Genomic DNA, 26352 nt, shown 5'->3' with positions numbered 1-26352 from the left:
TGTTGTCTAAGTCCTCGATTTCCTTACTCATCAGTCTTACTCTTCTATTACTGAAAGTGAGGTGGGGCGCCTGGGTGGCTCAGTTGTTAAGCGTCTGCCTTCGGCTCAGGTCATGGTCCCAGGGTCCTGGGATCAAGCCCCACGTCAGGCTCCCTGCTCGGCGGGAAGCCTACTTCTCCCTCTCCCACTCCCCCTGCTTGTGTTCCCTCTTTTGCTGTCTCTGTCAAGTAAATAAAAAATAAAAATAACAATAAATAAATAAAAAAGAAAGTGAGGTATGGAAGTCTCCAACTATTTGAATTGTCTATTTCTCCTTTCAGTTCTCTCAGATTTTGCTTCATGTATCCTGGGGCTCTGTGGTTAATGTGTGCGTGTGCAGGTGTGTGTGTGTTTATAATTGCCATATATTCTCAATGGAGTGGGCCTTTAACCAGTACATGTTGTTCAGGCCTCCAGCAAAAACAAAAAATTAGCCTTAAAGTCTATGTTGTATACCTCTCTTTTGGTTACTATTTGCATGAAATATCTTATTCTATTCTTTTACTTTAAATCTATTTGTGTATTTGAATCTAAGGTGAGTCTTTGTAGAGAGCAAAGAGTTTGAATCAAGTTTTTAAATCCATTCTGCCAAATAACTCATTTAACATAGCGTCTTTCTTTGCGGTATCCTCAAAAAGACTTAAGGCTCTGCAATGTGCATTCTGAAACCCACTGATTTAAAACATGCAGGAATTATGCATGAATGAAGGAAATAACCCAATTTTATTTCAGAATTCTGTCAGTAACTTGCCATGTAACCTAAACCATCTTCTTTTTACAGTAAAGATGAAAAACATTACAACAGATGATGCTATCAGAGCAAGTATTTTAAAACTGAGGGACATTCAGATATACTTAGAGATCTTCTACTATGTGTGGTCTAACACCCACCATATTAGTATGATATGCAATGTGGAAATGTATCAACAGCAATGGCCCCAATCCACCTGTAGTAAATACTGTTGACTGCCTACCCAAAAGGCCATTTTCCCCTCCTCCTGTGATGACAATGCCCTAACTCGGTTTCTTGTGTTTGCCCTTATCCTCTCAGAAAAAAGGTATCTTGAGCTATCAAAGTGATCTCCTTCTCCTTTCCACTAACTGCTTTAGAAAGATGAGACTGTTACCCAGTTTGGGTCAATGATTAATGTGAAGAGATGTCCTTCCTGAAATTCTCCCTACCTCTGGACTTTAAGAAATAATAAATCTCCACATTAAGGTAGTCTACATTAGGTTTCCTATTTAGCCCAAAAATTCTATAACCATTTGATTAAGTATTTCTCAATATGATCAAAAAATAAGCTTAACTTTTATCTTTTAATATTTTATTTAAAGACTTCAGTTTTAAACATCTGTAAGACATTCATCAATCCATTTATTATTTTACTTTTAACATTATAAATTTAACTTCAAGTGGCAAAGAAACAAAAATATGTAATGAGACTATATTTTAGCAATGCCCTCAAATAGGGAAACCAAACAACTTACTATCACCAAAACAAACCAACCAACCTAATTTATTAGGCATGTCTACGTTTCATTTTCCTTTACATGATATATATATATATATATATATATATTTTTTTTTTTTGGAAAATTTCACTTTCAAAGAATCAGCCCTTGCAAACAGAGCAGCTAGTCTTTCCACAAATAAAATCCAGTATCTAGATTCTCAAAACTCAAAACCAAATGGAAACGTCTGGTTGTCAGCCAATAGTGTCATGCTCAAGTCAGTTTCATATCACAGGGAATAATCTATAACTAATTTCAGTAGGCAAATTCCAATTCTAAATATTACTAGAGACTACATTGTTATTCCCAACTGTTGACAATTGTTTTATTGCTGATTTGTACATGATAAATTTTCTTTGGCAACTTTTTATACTATCAAGTAACACAACTGGAGAACTACTAAGGTTTGAATTAACTAAGTATTTCAAAAATTTCCAACTTCATTATAATTATCTAAATGTAATTTCTTATAGATTCATCTATAAGAAACATGCCTAATGTAATATGACAACAAAAGAATTGCTAAATAATCATTACTAAAAGCTTTTCAGATCTATGTACAATTATATAGTTGAACTCAAACACCAGTGAAAATATTATAACGTTAGCTCCAATTCACTATCAGACTTTATGTGATAAATGATAAAAATTTAATGTAAAAACTAAAGTCTGGGTGTCTGTCAATTTTTCTGGAAGGCTCTTTCAAATGGATTCAAAATGGCCTAAAAATTGGCCAGAATATAATATGAATTCTCACTATTACACCTCATAAAATCAAGCCTATTGATAACTTAATAATTTTTTATTCTTGTTCTATAGAATAAGCCTATATTGGAGGCTTGGCAAAATATTACCAAGAAATTTAAACAGGAAGCTCAAGTCCAGATGTATAACTAAGACATCTTTTCTATATATAACAAAATCACCAACTTAAATTATAAATGGCTTCCACTAAATATTACCACTCCAAACTTCACACAATGTAAATTAAAATAGGTATGGTAGAAAGTGCACTCTGAAGCATGTTCACATTACAAAGATAAATGATGAAACTTAGCCAGCAAAAATTGAAATAGGCAAATATGCAAACATTTATATGCAAACTTTCATGAGTAAGATATAAGAAATGATTCGTCTCGATAATTTATGTACAGCTTGTTTACAATTTAAAACAAGTACAACTGAAAACATTTCTACGTAAAAGCCACAATAAAGTCAAACGAAATACTAAATAACAGTCTTACAAACTGGTCTCTCAAGAGAATAACCACCAAGTATGGTATTCTAGGAAATGCCCTCTTCTTGATCAATCATTTCTGTTTTAACTGAAAAGACATCTGCCAGCATATGTTTTGGAATTTCTGAACCTCTGACTTTCAAGGCATAACAAGCATTCTCCACTTTGGCCAGACTTTGTTTCAGGGTATACAACTTCTTAGAAACCTCATAAGGTCCAGTATTGCCAATGAATGAGAACCCATCATAAACCTGACGTAAAAACTGGCTCACTTCAAAGGGGGTGTCAATGTCCCCATTCCCCACACTGTTAATACACATCCGCATCAACTCTCCAGTTAAATCAGCCACTCCCAGCAGGTAATCAACAGGTGTGATTTTCAGTCTCCAAGTACCAAACTGCTTATCCTGTGCATCAGAGGAGGGCTGGTAAAGAAAACACACACACACAAAGAAAATACAACGTGAAAAAGAGTGAATATGTATGTATTTCATTTATTATAAGGCACAAAATCAAGTCATACTTAATCTCTAATAAAAAGATCTTTTTTGTTTAATGACCATTTGGGATGTTACAAGAAGAATTCATGCCCTGGGTAGAAAGTTGAAGTAAATGACTTCAAGATAATTTTGTAATCTAATATACTGTATCATTTTAAAATTAACTATTCCCAACTTCACTTGACATACAAAGTAAAATTAAAACATTCTTAAACAAAGCCTAATGACTTTATTGCATGACAGTCACTTACTTATTTAAATGACAAATCATAAAACCCTCCAGGTTTGTGATCCAGTCATGTTTTCCTAAATCACTTAGTCCCTTTCTGGCCTCTTCTATCCCCACTTAGCACTGACCACCATGATTTATTACTCTTTTGCTACATCCTCCTCAGTTCCTTTAGACTCCTTTGTAGTTGTTTTTTTCTGCACTGCCCAACAAAGACACAATACCCTGAATCACTATTAAAATCTACTCGTGCTAGTGCTTTATTCAAGTGGCTGAGTACCACCACCAAACTTAAAAAAAAAAAAAAAAGTAATCACAACTACACAGAGTTGGTACTGCTACAAATACTCACCAATCCTTTTTACTTATTTCTATAGTTCTCTCTCCTGTCTCTTCAAACACTATTCCAAACATTTACCACTCTCTTCAGCCCCCTACACAATCCCAAATCTCTCCACTCTCAGTAGACAATCTTGTCTACTTTCACTGACCTGGCCATTTGCCAGATCACCTGGCACAAGCTCTCTGAATGACCTTATCCTACAAAACAAAACAAAATAAAAAAAACTTATTTATGTCCACATCCATCTTTACCTTCTATCCTCCAGTCTCAGATGATGAGTTGTCCCTCCTCTTGTTTGAGGTTAACTCTTCCAAATGACCTTGACCCATCTCCTCCCACCTCTTCCAGGACCTTGCTTCATAAGGTGTATGCCCTTGGGGCAAGTTATTTCATCTCTCTAAAACCTCAGTTTCCTCATCTGTAAAATGGGATAACAGTACCTACCTCAGAGGTTTATTTTAAGGATGAGATAACATTTACCAAGTTCTTGGCATAATGCCCACACAAAGTAAATACTCAATAAATGTTAGCTGCTATCACCGTCACCATCACGTCCATCTCCTCTCTCCACATCAACTTTTCCCTCTCTCTATTGCAGCCTTTCTGGAAGAGGAGAGGCCTACATTATTATTAAAAGTCTGTATGAGACATAGCTGGGTGAGGTTGCAATCATACTGGAAGACATTTTAGGCAGAGAGAACTGCAAAGGCGTGCAGGTGAGAACGGTGTTGTGTATTTGAGGAACTCATGAGTTATTTCCTTGGGTAAAGTTTAAAATGAGTAGTAGTATAGGATGACTCTAGAAAGAAAGTACATTAAGGAAGGTGAACTTTACCCAGGGGTAACAGACAGTCATCACTGAGAATTAAGCAAGGAAATGACAGAGTCAAAGTTAGATTTTATTAACATCACTCGATATCGTTGGACTCTTCAGAGACCATCTGGTCTAATCCTTTCAATGTAGATACAAAAAGTGAGGTCCAAGAAATGCAGTAGGTAATAGAGCTAGTTAATGACAGAACCAGGTAAGTACCCAAAGTCAGCTTCCTATATGCCTTTGAAACAACATGACATAAAACTACCTATTTTGTTTCTATCAACTCTTAGGAGAACTGGCATCTTTTTAGAAAGGGTAGACTGTGGGCGGGGGGAATGGGGAGGACTGCATTTTATAGGTTGTTTATAAAAATAACTTTGGCTTAAGCAAATATTAATATTCTTTGTTTCTATCATTAGACAGAATTCCCTGGTTATGACTAAGAAGTTGATTTTAGAGAAAAAAGCATGTTAAAAATTCAACAAATTTCAACTAACTGTCAAGGAAATAAATTCTGCTTTACTGATAATGTGTATTAAAAACTAGAGAAAAGAAAATTACTTGAAATGCAATTTTTCAAGATGTGTCTGAAGTATTTAGGGGTGAAATATCATGGCATCTATAATTGACTTTAAAGTAGTATAGTGAAAAGTATTTTGATAAAGCAAATATGGCAAAATATTAACAATTATTGAATACAGGTAGTGGGTACATGGATGTCCGTATGTTACTATTCTCTCTACTTTTCTGTATGTTTGAAATTTTTTCTAGTAAAACATTTTTAAAAATTTAAATGGTCTTAACAATATTCTCAGTAGGCAAGTCAGGACACAATACCTTCCCCTATCAAATTCCCAGAATTTTCAGCACCAAGAATCTTTAGCACTAAAAGGAAAAATTATTTATGAATGTGGTCTTAATTTGAAAAGTATATATGAATTTTTATGACACCATAATCTTTGAATAATTTACTACCTAAATCCTGAGAACAATGCATTTACTCTCAGTTTTTCTTTACATTTTTGCCCTGATATTTCCATTTTGAATTAGAAAGAACTTAAAAGAGGGTGCAGTAACTTCTCTAATATATTTAAGAAGAACAAATAGGCTTACTTTCTTTCCATAATTCAATCTTCCCTAATAAAAAACCTAAAGGAATTTTACTTCTCAAAAATGAATGTCCTCCTTAATAAACTTCATATAATTTTAAAAACTGAGAAAGTAAGTTATATTTGTCATGCCAAATTAAGTCTGACATTTCAAAGTTAACATTTTAGTTAATATTCAAGAAAACATTATTTCTACAGCTTCCTCCATCTTCTGCCTGGCCATCCTGGCTAAGTAGTGTTTAAAAAAGTAATAAAAAATTATGAAAAATTAAGATAGGAAAAACTGTCCAATTGTGTCCTTAAGTGTACTGGTATCTCAGGAAGTATCAAATAGTCAAAATCTCACCTTTCGTTGCCTGAATACTACATACTGAAACCCAGGGGAAAAATAGTATTTATTTAAAAGTCAAACTGCAAAAGTTTCTCTTTTCTTAATTCAGAACAGCTACATAATTTTCAGATACAAACTTTATGACTTTAGTAAGTGATTAACAGCTCTCCCTATATAGTAACAATTTTATATCAACTTTATAAAGACAACTAGTGAGCACTTACGTGTCATATACTATACACTGCCTAATTTAAAACCCTGAAATCAAATCCTATAAAACACTCCTTTGAGGTAGATACTTGGTGCAGGGGTTTCTGTAGCTTACTTTGAGAAATACTGGCAGAGTGGACAAGGGCACTGGCTTAGATTTCAAAACACCTGGTTTCAAAGTTTAGCTGTCACCCTTAATTAGTTGTGTGGCTTTTGATAAGTTATTTCAACTCTCTAAAGCCTGTTTCCTACTCTGTAAAATGAGGGTGACAATTCTTAACCTCATACAGTTAATAAAAAAACTAAATGAGATAGTGCTTACAAAGGGCACATTGTAAATAGCACAATAAAACCAAAAGCTGACTTATCAGTAACCACTTAGCAGTGCTTTAGATAAATAGTATTATTTTCCCCCAACATAGCCACAGTAATTCTTGTTCCATCCACTAGCAAAAATTTTTTAAAGGCCATTTCCTTAGTTGGGTATCCATGAAACCACACTTTAGAAAGGACGCTGCCATCTCAATATTCTTAGCATTGTTAGCCAGCAAATCTCCCACCATCACTATACTGTTATATAAATTATGTAATAAATGTGAAATGATTTTAAATTCTTACGGTCTTATTTTCTTTTCCATATTCTTCTGTTGTAAATATCAATTGTTTATTAATTTCATCCATACTGATAAGTGATCGTGTTTTGATGAAGTGTTGAAAAGAGACAGCCTCCACATATTCCTGCAGCCCTGAAAAAACCAAGAAAGATACTAAGGAACAACCATTGAATTAGTCAGACTGTCATTAATAAAGAATGTCAAATTGCTCATCACCTAGCTCAACAAGAGCTTAATGGAGCAGCACCTGGGTGGCTCAGTCAGTTAAGTGTCCGACTCTTGGTTTCGGCTCAGGTTCTGATCTCACGGTTGTGAGATCGAGCTCCACATCAGGCTCCGCGCTCAGTGTGGAGTCTGCCTCAGATACTCTCTTCCTCTCCCTCCCACTAGCTCTCTCTAATAAATAAATAATTTTTTTTAAAGCTTAATGGATGCTGAATATAATGGTAACACTGGATTCAATACTTAGACTACAAAGAATTACTTGGGGATAGATGGTAAGGATTAGTACTGAACACAACAAACATTTCTGTGACTGAACTTTATAGACAGCTCAAATACAAATGTATTCAAGCTCTTTCTACTTCATGAGTCATTAGTCTTAAAAATCTACTCTCTTTCTACGGAGAAATGTCAAAGATATTTAGAAAAAAACTGTTTAAAGAATTTAAGAAAACGCTATTATAAAAAGTCTTTAGGCTTTAACAGAAACTATACAGTGGGTTATTTTTTGCTCCCTGAAGCAGCAAAACAGAATGATTTAATCAAACAAGGCATAAAATTAAACATCATTTGGATCTTTCTTGAAATTTTAATAGGCAGAAAGCACTATATAATACAGAATTAAGTGTCAAAATATTGTTTTTCTCCTCCTACTGGATCTAAGAATAGGTAACTCTTTTCTGCTTTAGTAGTTTAAGTTTAAAAAAACAAACAAAAAACCTAATGAGCAATACAATTTTGTACCAGATCTAAGTTCTACAAAATTAACACTGAAATAAAAACAAATTTTGGTAAAGGTCAAAAATAGTGCTATAAATACTTTTTCAGGTGTTTTAAAACAACTTAAGTCTCTAGCCACAATTTTCAATGTTATTTTACTATAACATAATCTATAAGATGATATTTATAGGAAAAAATATTTCTTAAAATGACTGTTATTATTGTTAAGAAACTTAGTATTCTTTGTAAACGCTTTGTTTTAAAAACAAGAAGAGGAGAATGAATTCTGACTACAGAAAGAAAACTCAGAACTGAGTAGAATCATCACATTCAAGCTGTCTCTCTAACACTTCTTGTGAAGAGCCCTCCCGGTGCTGACACTCAAAGTCAGGCTTGGCAGCAACTTGCCAGACTCACCCCATTGTGGTATCATTACATCAAAATGCCACGTAAGGGTCAAAGAAACAAAGGGAAATGGATGACCTGGTTTTGATAGCAGTAAGAGGAAACTACTAAATGAAAATATCCTGACTCATTTTGAGCCACAAGTGATGTTAAAGCAAGGTCAGGAATCAGTGCCTTCAGCTGACAGAACAGGACATGATAGAATAGGACACTGTTTCATAAACCATAGCATGCTGAGAAATGAAACAATAAAGTTAAGTTTAACAGAACAGATAACATCTTTTACATTTACAATAAGAAATATTTGTGTAAAATTTTAGTTTTAAGAATAGGTGACCACCCAGTTCTCTTTCCCAAAGACAATCTGTACTTCTCATTTCCTTCCAGAAATAACTTCGTGCACACAAAAGGGAAGAACAAAACCTAAGGACCACTCACTGCATCTCTGAATATGCTCTACTAGGGTCAGCTCTTATGAAAGGGCTAAACAGAAGATATGTGCACAAAGATTTACATACAAGGATATTCATCATTATCATCATACAGCAAAAAAGTAGAAAAAGTTTAAAAGATCAATAATTGATGTCACTTGTCAATTTACTCTCATCTCCACTATTTCATTTTTTTTTTTTTAAGATTTTATTTATTTATTTGACAGAGAGAGATAGCGAGAGCAGGAACACAAGCAGGGGGAGTGGGAGAGGGAGAAGCAGGCTTCCCGTGGGGCAGGGAGCCCGATGCGGGGCTCGATCCCAGGACCCTGGGATCATGACCTGAGCAGAGGGCAGACACTTAAAGACTGAGCCACCCAGGCGCCCCTCAGCTCTATTTCAGATAATGGAGGTGGACTTTAAAACGTTTCAGCTGGCACAATATTAAACTTTGTTGGTAGAGAGCACTGTTAGCAAAGCAAAGGAGGAAAAAGCTCTCTTCCCTGCTCTGTGTCCCTCCTAGCAGCCTTCTCCATGGGAGGCAACCAGAAGCACATGGCATTTCCTTGAGTGTGGCTTCCCAGTGAGCAGACTTCTCCGCCATTCAATGGGCCATGCCTTCAAGGGGGTGAGGGGTATACCCTTCTGGATTTGCTCCTTTCTTAGATGCCTTGCCTTAGCTCTGGGGTAGTGGCTGCCCCCTCCGAGATTCCTATCCTTTTTAGAATATACTTTTCCTCTTGTCAGGTAATCCCTTACACAGTTCATTCTTTACATTAAACTTACACTATTCAAATTACTGTGCAGCTTGTTTCCTGTTGGACCCTGACGAATACAATAGGGAATTAGGAAAATAAATAATTATATTATTTCTTCTTTACCCCTATCACTATAGAGGAGGTATTCTATCTTTTGAGGCCAGTCACAATACCCACAATCAGGTTTAAGATGCAATCCCAGCAGGAAGCTTTAAAATGGATTCTCCCTTCAATGTTCCACTTTGTGTTCTCTATCTGATGCTAATGGTCAATATTCAAACATGCTCAGATCTCTCCCATCTATTGGTCTTCTTTCCTCCCAACTATTGCCCCCATCTCTCTCTTTTCTCCTTCAGAGCTAAATTCCTTAAAGTAGCTGGCTACAACATTCCTCAATAACCTCACCTCGTACTTCTCAACCTACTTCACCCTACCCTGAGCCTATCTCTACACCACAACAGCTCTCACAAAGATTATACTATTTAATAAGGTTAAGGGACATTTTTTTCGGTCTCAATCTTAGCACCAGTCAGCATTTTGACCACTTTAAAGCAGGAATTCTTTGGTTTTTTTTTTTTTTTTAAGATTTATTATTTATTTATTTGAGAGACAGAGAGAACACATGGATGAGCAGGGGGGAGGGGAAGAGGGGAAAAGCAGACTCCGCACTGAGCAGGGAGCCCCACAGGCGACCTGATCCCAGGACCCCAGGATCATGACCTGAGCCAAAGGCAGACACTTAACCAACTGAGCCACCCAGGCACCCCAGGAGGAATTCTTTGAACAAGTTTCCCTTTGGTCCCTTTGATAGCATCATCTCCTGATTTCCCTTTTTTCCACCTCTCTGGCCAGATCTTCTTACTCTCTGCCTCTATTAGTCCCAAGCTCTCTCAAATTCACCTACACTTGGCTTCAATTACCCCTGCCATCCCTCAACTTTACATCTCTGGCTTAGAGTCACATATATTCAAATACGTACTTGACAATCCCATCAGAGGGACCTCAAAATCAACATGTCCAACAATGAATTCACAATCTTCCTTCCAAATGCAGTCCCCCTCTTTGTTTTGTCAATTCTAAGGCCTTCCCTGCATCCACTTTTTGACCTCTTCTCATCCATTCTCACACCACTGAATGTTTGTCTTTTTAATAAAGAACTATCCCATCATTCCCCTGCTTAAAGCCCAAATGCTTTCCATGGCTCTCAGAATACAGAGCAAAATCATTAACATGGCTTAATAAGACATGCTCAATTTCATCCCCCACCTACATCAGCCTCAACTCATGCTATAGGCAAGTTATAACTCACAAAAGGTTAAATTTCAAAGATGGGTACACAAACCCATATTTGCATAATGTCAGAATTGTTCTTAAAATCTTTAAAAACAAAAGTACAAGACTTGTATGTAGTCTACAATATGAACTTTCCATTAGTATAAATCACTACTTCAGTATTTTAGGTATAACCTGTCCCCAAATTCCTGCAGTTGGCTTACCTTTCAGGGCCATGTTAAGCAAAAATAGCAGTACTTTAAATGTTAGAATCAAACACAAGTGGCAACGTTCCTGTTCTACACGTGTTAATTGATAGGGATGGGAGACAGCATAAGAACTGTGACTGTATCATGTATCAATTGAAGGTGGCAACATAAATTTTCCTGAACCTTCAAGCTAAGGTTGACATTGCCAAGCAATCATTATCTTGGATTAATGGGTATAAGCCAATGTAAGCTTAAAAATTGGAGGATAATCACATCTATACACCTATAACCTCAAGTTGATTTGATAGTCAAGGTATGAATTCCAATGTGCAATTCAAGGTAGAAGATATCAGAAATGAGGTTATCTCTTAAACTGAACCAGCCTACTCTCTATTCTCCTATGGCAATACTGTGTGGAATGATTAATCTTATCTGTCAATTTGGCTTGCTTATGGTGATCACCTGTTTGGTCAAACATCAGTCCAGATGTGGCTGTGAAAATATTTTTTTAGATGTGATTAATATTTAAATCAATAAATCTGAATAAAGCAGGTTACCCTCCATAATGAGGGTGAGGAGAGACTGAAGGTCTTAAGAACAAAGAATAAGGTTTCCCAAAGAAGCAGCAATTCTGCCCCACAACTGCAACAGGCTGTATTTCCAGCCTGCAGATTTCAGATTCAAGACTGCAACATCAACTCCTTACTGAAATTCCAGTCTGCCAGTCTATTCTGGAAATTTCATATTTGCTAGCTCCCACAATCACAAGAGTCAATTCTTTAAAATACATAAATCAGTCCCTCACTCGCTCTCTGTCCTGCTTCTCTGGAGAATCTCAACTGTGAAATGGTAGAATGGCATACCTGGTAAGGCAGAATGCTTTCGCCAAATGCACGTAACGTAAGTGTGTATATAATACAAAACTTCTGTCACCTCTCCTTCACCTTCTGTACCCTATCATTTTCAGTTTCATCTATACTGTGCCCTCTCTCTTGCTTCAAGAGATTTTATATGCTGTTCCCTCAGCATCATTCCATGCTCTCCTCACTCCTTCACCTAATAAACTCTTACTAATCCTTTCAAGTTCCATTAAATGTCATCTTCTGAAGAAACTGCCTGACACCACCCCGTTCTAAGCCAAACCCTTATTATATGTTCTCCTAGTACCATATGCCCTTCCTTTACAGCACTAATCAAAGGTGTGTTTAAATAATGTAAAATTCCTTATCTAATGTCTTAGCACTGATCCCTTGGTAGGAAGGCAATACCATGACTACCTTGCTCATAGTTATATCCCTAGTGGCTAATATGTCTTGAGCAAACCGGCAGAAAAACATGATTAAATGAGGTAGGCCCATTTTTTAGAAACTATTTAGTAATTTTATTTTAAATTATGTTTTATGAGAACATTCAATCGAGAAAAATGCCCATTTTGAAAAAAACACAAAATATAAATAATTAAAATATAATATATATACTTATAAGTTTTTTTAAAAGCCAATGGGAAACAGGGAAAATTTGCTACTTAAAACAACATCAAAACGATTCTAACCACCTCAGCTCTCTAAGTAAAGTGGCTTAAATCATTCTAGTGGGAACAAATATTGTTGTATTATAAACGCTGGCAAGGGGAAATCCTAAGAACTTGATCCTGTTCAAGACTGAAATTCCAGGGACACCTGGGTGGCTCAGTCGTTAAGCGCCTGCCTTCAGCTCAGGTCATGATCCCAGGGTCCTGGGTTCAAGCCCCGCATCGGACTCCCTGCTTGGCAGGAAGCCTGCTTCTCCCTCTCCCACTCCCCCTGCTCATATTCCCTCTCTCACTGTCTCTCTGTCAAATAAATAAATAAAATCTTTTTTTTAATAAATAAAATCTTAAAAAAAAAAAAAGACTGAAATTCCAGGACCTACTTCATGATGCATAAAGATAGCATCCCAGAGTAGATGTCCCTTTGTTTAAGAGTCCTTTAAGGACTGTTGGGACATCCAAGGGTAGAAATGGACCTAAATTCAGAACAGGGACCATACAGTTGAAATGCCTTACATAATCAAAGAAAAATAATTTTAAGTTCCAGAGTTCAACTATGGAGGGAGAGGAGGACAAACAGTGAATACGGCAAACCAGTATTATAAAAACCATTCCTGAATCTTAATGAACTTTATTTAACCAAGAAGCTATCTACAGGAGAACATATGGTAAAACAATATTCCTCTGTGAATGGAAAAAAATATTTGGCTGAATTCATTAGTTGTCCAATTATTTTATCCAGTTGAGCCAATTCAAAGCATGGAAAACAGTTCCAGTGAATACATTCTTAAAATGATTTGTAGTTAATAAAATCAACTAAGTACAACCAACTTCCACATCTGCCCCTCAGTTGTAAAACAGAAGTACTAGACACAATGATCTCTATGGTAATTTTCAAATTCAGAATGGTAGGAACTATTCTTCCTACTGAAATGTCAAAAAAAAAAAAAATCCGTTTAGTGAAACTAAACAATATGGCAACTAAATAGGAACATCATTTGCTTCTGGAACAAAGCACTGCTTAATGACATAGAAATTAATAGTATGCTTTTGCTAAAGTGTTTGCATTCCTACAAATAAATGCATATGAAATAGTATTTAACTCAACAAACAAGGTAAAAACATAAAACCTACCATTTTAAGTGGGTATTTTTAAGTGCATAGTTCCATGGCATTCATTCACACTATTGTACAACCATCACAACCATCTATTTCCAGAACTGTTATTTTACAAAACTGAAACTCTATACCCATTAAACAACCTCTCAAGCCCCTTTCCCTCAAGCCCCTAACAACCAGCATTCTATTTTCGATCTCTGGATTTGACTACTCTATGTACCTCACAGAAGCGGAATCGTACAGTATTTATCCTTTTGTGATCGGCTTGCTTCAGTTAGTACAATACCCTCAGGGTTCATCCATGTTGTAGATTGTGTCAGAATTTTCTTCCTTTTTGAGGCTGTATAGTATTCCATGATATGGCCATATGACATTTTGTTTATCCATTCATCCATCAATGGACACTTAGGTCACTTCCACCTTTTGGTAGAATATTGCGAATAATGCTGCTATGAACACGAGTATACAAATATCTGCTCAAATCCCTGCTTTTAATTGTTTTTGCAGGTATACCAGAAGCCTCCAACAAGACTTTTTAAAAATATAAATAAAATATGAGTAGTAGCTTACTAAGTCCCGAGTGTCAGTTACATGTAAGATGATGTATCTGGTACTTTACATCCATCTTTTTCATGTATATTATAACCTTGCATGACTGTATTACTATCCTTCCTTTATAGATGAACTGAGGCTCACAGACGTTAAGAAATTAAGAAATTCACCCATATCACAAAGTAGAAAAACAGGGGCGCCCGGGTGGCTCAGTCGTTAAGCATCTGCCTTCGGCTCAGGTCATGATCCCAGGGTCCTGGGATCGAGCCCCGCATCGGGCTCCCTGCTCAGCGGGAAGCCTGCCTCTCCCTCTCCCACTCCCCCTGCTTGTGTTCCCTCTCTCTCTGTCTCTCTCTCTGTCAAATAAATAAATAAAATCTTTAAAAAAAAAACAAAGTAGAAAAACATATCTATTTCAAAAGTTCATGTCCTTTCCACCTTACCTGCTTCTTTACATTCAATTCCATATAAAACATAATCACTTTTAATCACTTTTTCTCCCACTAAATCCCCAGTTCAGCTATTCTCCATGCTTTGTTCAACTTTAGTCTCTAGTCCCTCATACCATACTTTCATGACTCCATGCTATTCTGCGCCTAGGCTGCCTTCTCTCAGATCTTTTTCTACCTGTAAAAAAAGTTTAAATGTTCTGATATGACCAGTCAAGGCATCACTCATTTCTTCACACCCATTACATAAAACTTACACGTCAGCTAAATGTTTCAGCTAGCTTTGAGTTATGAACACCTATTTTTTGCACCACAGAGTTTTGAAGGAAAGGACGCCTTTACAACTTTCTTTCACCACCCCCAAAAGTACCTTGAGAAGAGACTCAAATGTTTAGTATTCTTTAAAATAATCTCTCCCTGTTCTTCCTCACTAGTTTTATGAAACTATAAGTGCTTTGACAAAAATATTTTAAAATCTGGTATTCAAATGTTCAGGATAATCTAATTATACTTAATTTATAGTACTTTGGATTTAAGTCCATCAAGAAAGAAATATTCTTACAAGATTAAAGTTCAAACTGATGAAGTTCAGAATTAGAGGTCTTAAAGTTATCTGATTTATTTTTTATAGGAGAAAAAAGAGGGTATAGAACAACAGCCCTCAAAATTCATCTGTGGTGTCAATCTATTTTAATATGGATGGCTGTCAAACATTGCATTTTCAAGCGTACCTAAAGTCATTATTTAAGTTGTCCTTGGAATGTGTTTGATTAAAGTTACTTCAGAGATGAGGTGGCCATTTCTGCTCCATGGCAATTAGGTTTCATCATACACCACACAGAAAGTTCAAGGACATCTGGCCCAAAACACTGAAAAGCAGTTTTGGTCACATCTAGGTAAAAGGATGTTTAAACAAGTTATGTTTCAACTTGATGAAAAGGACATCCGCTATTTTCAGTGAATAATCCCCAAGGTGAAAATTTTCAACCTACTGCCATATTCCATCAAACAATGTCTTCCCTTTCTGCTTTTACCTTGGACGAAATCCAATTAGAATTATTTACAGAATCAGCTGCCAGTAAGAGAGAAGTCTGTAGGTTGCTTTTATGTAATTTGTTATTTTTCTCCTTGTTCCCCTATTAGAACATATACAAGGAAACCCAATTAAAGACTTCTGATTATTTTTACTTATTCTTATAATATTTAAGCAATATATATGAAGTCCAAATCTCCATCAAAAACCATATATAAAAGTAAACAGACAAAACAGATGTTTCATTCTAAATTCAAATTCTGCATCTCAACTCTCTTTCCAGGCTTTCAGTGTTTTAAAAAATTGCCTGCCATATGACCCAGCAATTCCACTCCTAGGTATATACCCAAGAAACTGAAAGCAAAGGTTCACACAAAGACTTGTAGACAAATGCAGTACTGTTCACAATAACCAAAGAGTAGAAACACCCAAATGTCCATCAACTGATGAATGGATAAACAAAATGTGGTATATATGTACAATGGAATATTATTTAGCCTTAAAAAAGAATAAAGTTTTTGGGTTTTTTTTTTAACATTCATTTATTTATTTGTCAAAGAGAGAGAGCACGCACACACAAACAGGGGGAGCGGCAGGCAGAGGGAGAAGCAGGTTCCCGGCTGAGCAAGGAGCCCGATGTGGGACTCGATCCCAGAACCCTGGGATCATAACCTGAGGCAAAGGCAGACACTTAACTGAATGAGCCACCCAGGCATCCCAAGAATAAAGTTCTGATACATGCTACGACATACATGAGAGCCTTGAAAACATTATGCTAAATGACAAAAACCAGACACAAAAGGCCACATATTGTAAGATTCTATTTATATGAAATATCCAGAAGAGGCAAATCCATGGAGACAGGAGGTAAATTAGTGGTTGCCTAGGCTTGGGCATATTGGAGTGGGGGGAAGGAAGATGAGGAGTGACTGCGAATGGGTAAGGGGTGTCCTTTTGGGATGATGAAAACATTCTGGAATTAGTAGTAACAGCTGTACAACTTGTGGTTATAATAAACACCAGGGAATTATACAATTTAAGTGGGTTAATTTTATGGTGTATAAATTGTATGTCAATTTTTAAAATTGCTTTTATAACTATTTTTAAGACTACCACCTGAATTTTTTCAGAAGTTAGCTTTATTAGATCACTGAAATGTTAAAGTCAAGTCAGATCCATGTTTGAGTCACATGCCACTCTGCTAAAAAAAAATATTCCCACAAATACATAAATTATACACTGAAAATACATCCATAAGCCTTAGTCTTATAAAGTACATGCAATTATACTACCAACAGTAAAACTTAAGCACAATTTCATTAATTTGGATTTTGTCTAATTTGGATGTTGTCTATTTGAACGTGGCTTTTACGTTAACAATGAAGAGTGTATGCTGAGAAAGTACTACTGAGTTTTTAACCCAAAATGAAAATAAATTTTAAAAATTTAGCACACTATTACAGATTAATTCTGCTAAATTCTAGAAGAGAAGAGAATAAACATTTGTTAACGGTTATATGCCTTCCATAAACATACTTCAGTTTTCCAAATCAAGCCAGGAGGCAGCTATTCCTGTTCCCACATAACAGGTGAGAAAGCTGAAATTCAAACAGGTTGTATACTGTGTGCTCCAAGGTTACAGATCTACGGAATATCAGAGCAAACACATAAACCCAGGACTGTATGATGCAAAGGCTCTCTTTCTACTTCACCCCAGTGAGTAAATTTTATCTGTTTAAAAAGCAAACAATGAGTAGAAAAGTTAATGGTAATCTGGGGATCTTCTAAATCCCTCCAAGAGGACTCTGCTAATACCAAAGGATCCCATTCTCTTCCTATCTCACTTAATCACTACAGTAATCCCTTAAACATCTCCTGTCAGCATTTTCAACTCCCTTGTCCCTTGCAGTGATGTTCAAAATATTTAACAAAAACATAATCATATAAATCAATATAAACCCCAAATTCTAAATATATTCTTTTATTGTCTTACTATATTAAACTATATTTATTATAAAACTGCTTACCAAGTGCCGTAAGATATAAACATAAGTTACTTATCGAATTGTTTCTTGATTTTTAGATGCTGGTGGAAAAGTCTTTTGTTTAATCTGTCTTTCTCTACCTAAACGAAGCCACTGAGGCACGGTTTGATAACATCATCAAACTCTTCTCCTGACTTCCTCCATTAAAATGACAGTCATTCAGTGACTGGGGATCCTGCCTATGTGGGGATTCACAGGCCTGTCTCTACTTCTACTCTCTCCACTACTCATCAAATCTCTGTTCCTCTCTCATCATCCTCACTCTAGCCACTCTAGCCAAGAGATATAAATAAAGGGAGTAGAAGAAAAAGAGAAAGGTTTGGATATCACTTATTGGGTGGGAGAGGTGTGCTGTCCTTCAGTCATTCTTTAAGACCCAGGGCAGATTCCTCCCCCCAGACCTCTCCCCTCACCATCAGGGGGTATGTCTCAACTAAAGTAAAGCTCTCCTGAACCTACCTCAAAGACTATTACTTCAACCTGAGGAAATATGCTTTGCATGAAACACCTGTTTATATCCCTGGTTCCTGGCAGACTTCCCAAATGCTATCTGCTTGTCCCCTTAGAAAGGGCATTTCTTCGGAGGTTTACAGAAGGGGGCTACAACTCAGCTGCACAACACAAATGCCCCCAACTGTACCTCTGGACTTAACTCAAAGCAACTTCCCAGTCTCCCCACCCCAAAATAACATTATTAATTTTGCAGCTTGCCCCCTAGCTGCACTGCACAAAACCAGAAAGTAGGTCATGGGCTTAACTATGTACCGCCCCCAAATTTATATGTTGAAGCCCTAACTCTGGTAACTCAGAGGATTAATTCAAGCTGACTGGTGTCCTTATAAGAAGAGGAGATTAGCATACAGAGACAAACACCAGGGATGCCTGTGCACAGAGGAAAGACCATGTGAGGACACAGAAAGAAAGGAGCCATCTTTATACCGGAGAGAAGCCTCAGAAAAAAACCAACGCTGTCAACACCTTGATATTGGGCTTTAAGGCTCCAGAAATGGGGAAAAATAAATTCCTATTGTTTAAGCCACCCAGTCTGTGGTATTTTACTATGGCAAACTACAAACTACTACAGTATCTTGGAATCACAGTGCCTGTTTGGCTTAGAAGCTAAACCAGATATGCTGAAATTCGTATTATTTATTGACCTTGCTACTCATCACAGTTAATAATATACTACTTACCAACAGACACAGAGGTATTCTTTTAACCACCAAAATGGCCGTATTAGTTTATTGAGCTACTTCTCCCATTGTCATCCTGCTGCAACTAATTAGCAAAACACTAACCACAAATTCATCTAACTTTCTATCTCATTCACTCCTACTGTTATACAGAAAAGATCAAATTTACTCATCAGGTAAACTTTCAGAAATGATTAACAATCACAATAAATGTCCCTAGTTAAGTTCTGACCCCCCACTCCCCTCACAGTCCTTCTCTTATCTCCAGCCTCCCATCAATTCCAAACCACTGCCTCACCTCCCATACTTTTTCCTTTAGCACACAACAGAAAAAGAGAGATATTAAGCAAAAATTTCCTCCACTGCCTACCTCTATACCCACCCTCAACTGCCCATCTCCGAAGAGGTGGCTTTCCTCTCCTATAAGGCCTGTCAATCCATCTAAGCTCTGGATCCCACCCTCTCCTGGTTCTTCTGGGATCTTATTCCATCATATATTCTATTCCCTTTAAAGTTCCACAGGACCCAGTCTCTGACTTTCTTCTCACCCTAGGCTCTCCTTGGACAATTTTATTCATGTGTATAAACCCAACAGCAGCTGATAAGCTGATGACTCTAAGGCTGTAAGTGAAGATCAGTCCTGTATTGTATTATCAGTTCTCCAGACCCATATATCCAATTGCCTATTAGGCAGCTACTTGGATGCCCCATAATTTCCAATTAATCATCCCAAAACCCATTCCATCTTCCAGTTTTCTTCTCTTAAATAACATGCCCATTCAACCAGCTAGCCAAACCAGAAACCTAAAGGTTGTCCTGAGACTATTTCCTTTCTCTTGCACATTTTAAAAAACCATATCCTCTAAGTATGTTCTTCCCTTTCCATCCACATTGCTAACACCAACCTGGAGGCTCTATTCATGTCACACCTAGAATGACCACCACGCCTCCTTACCTCCCTGCCTCTAGCCCTCCTCCAAATAAAATACGAGAATGGCATAAAAGAAAGGCAGACCTGAAATGAGGTTCAAAAGCTAACTCAGTCTCATTAGCTGTGTGAACTAAGGTCATTTATTAACTTTACCACACTTCAATTTCCTATTTGTGAAGAACAGACATCTACCTACACTGCAGGATTTATACGAAATAATGTAAGTGTCTGGACAAGGGCCCTCTGAAACTGTTGAATTAAACTGAAATGAGAATAATTAAAATAAGAATGAAGGCATTATCTTTGGAAAAATAAAGCTCACAATGCATTTGCCATCATTTGTCTTAAAAAAAAAAGAATGAAGGTGATTAATTTTTGTTAGACAACATTTTCTAACTTCTTTAAATAAATCAGTGATTTTTCTGTTACTGTTTTCTTTGCAGTGTATTAACTCACATTAAAAGAGGCCGTTCTTTTGAATGTTACCCTAGCCCAACATGCACTATAATTCTAAGTAACGGCAGGGGCACCTGGGTGGCTCAGTTGTTAAGCGTCTGCCTTTGGCTCAGGTCATGACCCCAGGGTCCTGGGACAGAGCCCCCCATCGGGCTCCCTGCTCCACGGGAAGCCTGCTTCTCCCTCTCCCACTCCCCCTGCTTGTGTTCCCTCTCTTGCAGTGTCTCTCTCTGTCAAATAAATAAAATCTTTAAAAAAATAAATAAATAATAAAATTTTAAAAACTAATGGCAAATTATATTAACAGAATACTACTGTTTATCCTATTAAGGCACATTAAATTAAAATAGTTTGTCGTGGAATAAGATGCTCTTTGACTTGATGCCTTTGTACAAAACTAAGCAAGAAGCTGTCTCTTCCATGTTCCCTACTTAGCTCCATCCTTATCAACTGACAGACCTCAGCTCAAAAAAGTAGCTTTCTCAAACAGGACATCAGAAAATAGGAATGTTCAAAGGTGAAAAGAGAAACTAGGCTAAAAGACCTCATACTTGGACAGTCTAAGTTGTACAAATCAGACATTTACCTAAAAGAATGTTTACAAATAGAGTTTTTGTAACCCAGATCTCATAGTCATACTATTCACCACAGGGGTTTGCACTACGACATATACACTTTTTTTTTTTTTAAGATTTATTTATTTGACAGATAGAGACACAGCGAGAGAGGGAACACAAGCAGGGGGAGTGGGACAGGGAGAAGCAGGCTTCCCGCCGAGCAGGGAGCCCGATGCGGGGCTCGATCCCAGGACTCTGGGATCATGACCTGAGCTGAAGGCAGACGCTTAACCGACTGAGCCACCCAGGCGCCCCACAACATATACACTTATTAAATTGTGATCTTGTTTTAAAAGATTTTATTCACCCATTTGACAGAGAGAAAACAAGCAGGCGGAGCAGCAGGCAGAGGGAGAGGGAGAAGCAGGCTCCCCACCAAGCAAAGAGCCCAACATGGGGCTCAATCCCAGGACCTCAGGATCATGACCTGAGCCGAAGGCAGATGCTTTACTGACTGAACCACCCAGGCGCCCCTAAATTGTGATTAAAATAGTCAGGAAAAATGTCTACTGAACCATCTTACATTTAAATGCAAATTTAAACTATCTATTTTACTTACATGTATAGATAAAATTAATGGAAGTACAAGTGTCTTTAACCAAATACAGGATCTGAGATAGTCAAGTAAAAGCCTTTAGCTTTGGAAAAAACAATTACAGGAAAAAGCACTAAATACTAGCTATCAGAGAAGAGGGGGTCTAGCAGAAAATGTATCAGAGCAGATGAAATAAATCAGATTTCAATTCCAATACCATCACTAAGCTCATTTAGAAAATGAGGTAGCAGGACTAGGTATCCTCTAACCATTCTTTCAGTTATAAAATTATTCTCAAATTAGGTAAAATGAATGTTTTCAAAAAAAATTAAAATACATTCAGAAAAAAATTTTAAATCCATCATCACGCATATACCTGGAATTTCCACTAAAGCAAATGGACATCAAATTGCCATATTGGGCAGAGAAAAACTGACTATTCACCAAACATATTTCATTATCCTTGGCACAGGAAGAGACCATATTTCTCATTCTCCCTTGAAGTTAGATGTGGCCACATGACTGGCCAATAAAATGTGGGCTGACGTGATCCACCTTTTGTAGGGCTGGCCCACAAAAACCTCAGGCATCACCCTGCACTCTTTTTTCCCACAACCCACCGGCTTTATTTTGATGCCCTAATCCATCTTGGAAACCATGTATTGATAATACCAGAGCCCCATGATCCTGGGTCCCTGAATAAGCTGGCAGAGCACGTGCAAACTACCATCACAAAGCCTGGACTTTAAAGTGAGAAACAACTCCTGTTTTGTTAAGCCACCAAAATGTCGTGGTTTATTAATCTGTTTCAGTTTTTAGCTTTATCATAATAACATCTCTGGCATACTGAATCTCATACATAATCAGATAAATTCAATTTTCAGCTATATCTTTCCCTTCACTAAATTCTTCTCACTATCACTCCAAAGGCTTATGACTCTTCGTATCCTAGTTCATTTTCTCAGTGAGCCTTCTAAATTTTGCTAATAGGCTGAACCTGTATCAAATCTCTCTGTACTGACATAATTAAGTTTAGAATTTCCTAAATATTAATACCGATCCTGTTTCTACTATCATATATAAGTAATAGCCACTGGAAACACGTTTTCTTTTGGAAGGAACAAAAAAAGTCAAATAAAAATTTGCAAAAGCAAATCATCATATAAAGGATTTGGTTGAACAAAAAAATAAAAGCCCTTCTAAAACAGTTTTGTTTTTCATTCTCTCAACATTTATCAAACATCTGTTATGTGTCTGGGACACATCAGTGAACAACAAAATCTGTAGAGACTTGTAGAATCCACATTCTAATACAAGAAAGAGAGACAATATAATATATAAAGAAACTACATAGTGTGTCAGAAGGTTTTAAGTGCTATGGACAAAAGGAGCAACATAAGAGCTATAATGTGTGCTGGGTTTGTAAGGAAAACCCTAATACTGGGGGAAGGGGACTTAAAGCAAGATTAAGCCTTTACTAGGAGTTAGGTAGGTTCTAAAGTCAATACATAAATTAAATCCATATGGTAAGAAACCAATGGTACCACTTTACTAGCTTATCTTGGGCAAGTTGCTTAACTCCTGTGTAACTCAATTTTCCCACTTATTTAGCAGTAAGAATATCTATAACTTAGGGATATTACAAAGGTCATAAAGAACAACAGCTAAAAAAAAAAATCCTTAACTGGCCCCAAACGGCCCCAAACATCCACTTAACCCATCATTCACATTCCTGAATAGGAGAATTAAAATATTAGTTAGGGTCTGAACTTAGTTATGTACACCAAAATGTCTCAAAATTAAATGACAATTTTTATCATTATCAGAGTGATATAAACTAAACAAATTTTTTTTGAGATGGAGAACATTTTCCCCCAACTGTTAATTTTTCAACAAGAGAAAAACACAAAACAAAAACATGACAAGAACCCAGCATTTTTTTAAGTGACTTATTTCAAGCAACTAATTATTCGTTCATTTGTTTAACCATCCCTTGGGACAATCTGTAATCTACTCTGATAAGAAATGTGTAGAAAACAGACCTAACTTTTTGTTGTTGTTCAATTATTAGGAGGATACTCAACGTTTGAGCTCACACAAGTATCCCTTAGGGAAATGCTCTGCGTGCCATTAGCACTATTCTTAATGAGGAAAAGCACAGAACTCCTTTAGTTCAATGCCAGAATTGTTTTATCTTCAAGTCAAAAGAACAACTATTTGGAGTAACACCAAAACAAGCATTTAACAATTACAAGCAGCAAGCTATTCATAAACATCATATTGTTAATGCTACTCTAATTATAAGTAATCTTATTTTATCAAACAAAATACCTGTCAGCAAAATTTTAAGTCCAAGTTACCTCTGTATTTAACTGCTTTATTCCTTAACTTTAAGAAAAAAACAACTTTATTGCTTTGGCTTAAAGAATCTCATTTTATTTTAAGGACTTAACTACAGAAAAGTGAGATTCAAGGAATCCTTAAATTTTTAACCCATGAGTAGGCAATCTCCAAAAAACTTACAAAAAATGGATAAAGGCCTAAAATGGAATTGATGCTTCAAATAATCCTCAATGATACACTGAAGAGGGAAAATCTGAAGACTGCTTCCATTTTATTAATGCCCTATCTAAACTCTTTCCAAGAGTCCATTGTCTCCTTCCTGACTTAAGAAACATTCTATTGACTCAATGAAATGTCCCTTTTATCTTTTTTCTTCATTTCTCTGTTTTGTTCTAAAAGCCAAGTGCAACGTTCTAGGTTTCTTTTCATGTCACTATCTGTATGGTTCTCACTCTTGTTTCAAGTCTTTCCTTATACTTTACTCATTGATGAAGAACATACAAAATAGATTACTGGGCGAAATAAAGCAAGTCTATGCTGTCCCACCAGAACTTTAAGTTATCAGGATTAGTAGGGCTTAACCTTGAACTAATATGGAATTGAGAAGTTTAATCGAAACACATCATCATATGACAAAGCACCAACATTGTGAGGAAAATATACCAGTTCTTACAGAAGTACAAAAGTTTTAAGCATGGACTGAAGTCAAAAGTGAAGACTACTGTAGCCAGCTTTTATTATATGTATTACATTGCCATGAATTTTTACAAGATAAGCTTATTGCATGATGTAACAAAAAATGATCAAGCTTATGGAAGTTATTCAAACTCTTGGCTTTAGTTATCCAAGTTAATAGGACACTTAGAAGCTGTAGAGGCAGTAAGACATTCAGACCATACTGCTTCTTCAGATCAAGGACTTTCTAGAAACTGAGAGATCCAACTTGCTCCCCACCACCAATTCCACCACCCAGTAGCCCTATGGATTATACACGCATACCTATTTATACATGGCAGGACCACTCTGACTGAAATATAAGTCGGCCATGGATCTGTCGCTAGTATGGTTTAAGCTACTACTCCAGCTCTCAGGGTGGAATAATAGCAATACATCACTGGGACTCCTCATGGCAGTATAATACTCACATATCAACAAATGATAAACACGACTGCTCCTGTTTATTGAATTTTTTTTTTTTTAGGTAATCTCTACTCCCAACATGGGGCTCGAACTCAGGAGCCTGAGATCAAGAGCCACATGCTTTTCCGACCAAGTCTAACCAGGCGCCCCAATACCACTGCCCCTGATCTATATCCCTGAAAAGATCTATAACATACCTGCAGCCTAAAAATGCCACTTTTGGAATCCAGTCAACCCTGAGAACTGACAAAGGGAAATGTGCTGGATATTCAAGCTTACCTCCTTCCCAATCCACTTCACCTAGAAGAGGCAGATAAAAATCTCAGGAGATCAAATAGAACAAGGCAAACATTGCCACAAACATTATCTGCCCCATGGGATGCCTGGGTAGCTCAGTGGGTAAAGCATCTGCCTTTGCTCAAGAACTTCAGCCTCTGTGCTCAGCGGGGAACCTGCTTCTCCCTCTCCCTCTGCCTGCCACTCCCCTTGCTTGTGCGCATACTCTCACTCTCTATCTCTGTCAAATAAATAAATAAAATCTAACCAAAACAAAACAAAAAACATTATCTGCCCTGCCTAACAACTACAAATGTCAGGGTACCCAAGAGAAACCTCACCAAAAGGATTCTGACAAAGAATGTCATCAATACAAATGGCATAGCTGTTTTCACTAAACATGGCATTTATTTTCACCACAAGACTGCCATGAAGATTTTTTTTTTTTAGGATTTTTTTTTTTAAAGATTTTATTTATTTATTTGACAGAGAGTGAGAGAGAGAGAGTGAGCACAAGCAGGGGGAGTGGCAGGCAGAGGCAGAGGGAGAAGCAGGCTCCCCACAGAGCAGAGGGAGCCCGATGTGGGACTCGATCCCAGGACCCTGGGATCATGACCTGAGCCGAAGGCAGTCGCTTAACCAACTGAGCCACCCAGGCGCCCGAAGAGATTTTTTTTTAAGTTTTATTTATTTAACTAATCTCTACACCCAATGTGGGTCTCGAACTCCCAACCCCAAGATCAAGAGTCAGAGGCTCTTCTAAGCCAGCCAGGCACCCCTAAACCATAAAGAGATTATTGATATGATCTCCTGATACAAAGAACTGCTCTAGAAAAAGGAACTAAGAATTTGTCAATAGTGACTTTGTAAAAAAAAAAAAAATGAGGTATAATTGGCAGACCAAGATGGCAGAGGAGTAGGGGACCTGGATTTCGTCCGGTCTCAGAAATTCAGCTGGATAGGGATCAAACCATTCTGAATACCTAAGAACTCAACAGGAGATCGAAGAAAAGAATAGTAACAACTCTCTGAACAGAAAAACGACCACTTTCTGGAAGGTAGGACGTTCGGGGAAGTGAATCCAAGGCGATATTCGGGAGGATAGACGGCGGGGGAGGGGGCCTCCGTCGGCCGCTTCTGGCAAGTGATAGAGCAGCGGACACAAAATCGGAAATTT

General features: G+C 37.1%; 1 protein-coding gene across 1 annotated transcript in view; it reads right to left on the bottom strand.

Moving 5' to 3' along the window:
* Positions 1-2618: 2618 nt before the first annotated feature.
* The window catches only part of TSNAX (translin associated factor X), a 39238-nt gene continuing 15504 nt past the window's right edge, over positions 2619-26352 (bottom strand). The window contains exons 5-6 of the mRNA XM_028104625.2: positions 6946-7073; positions 2619-3213 (exon numbers count right to left, since the gene is read on the bottom strand). Coding sequence (XP_027960426.1) covers positions 2836-3213; positions 6946-7073 — 506 coding nt within the window. The 3' untranslated portion in view covers positions 2619-2835. The remainder of the gene's footprint in view (positions 3214-6945; positions 7074-26352) is intronic.

Source organism: Eumetopias jubatus, unplaced genomic scaffold, assembly GCF_037043125.1.
Source record: "Eumetopias jubatus isolate StellerSeaLion01/CBP00866 unplaced genomic scaffold, mEumJub1_p1.0 scaffold_17, whole genome shotgun sequence".
NCBI lineage: Eukaryota > Metazoa > Chordata > Mammalia > Carnivora > Otariidae > Eumetopias > Eumetopias jubatus.
The sequence above is the reverse complement of the archived record's forward strand: the minus strand, read 5'-3'. Positions and strand labels throughout refer to the sequence as shown.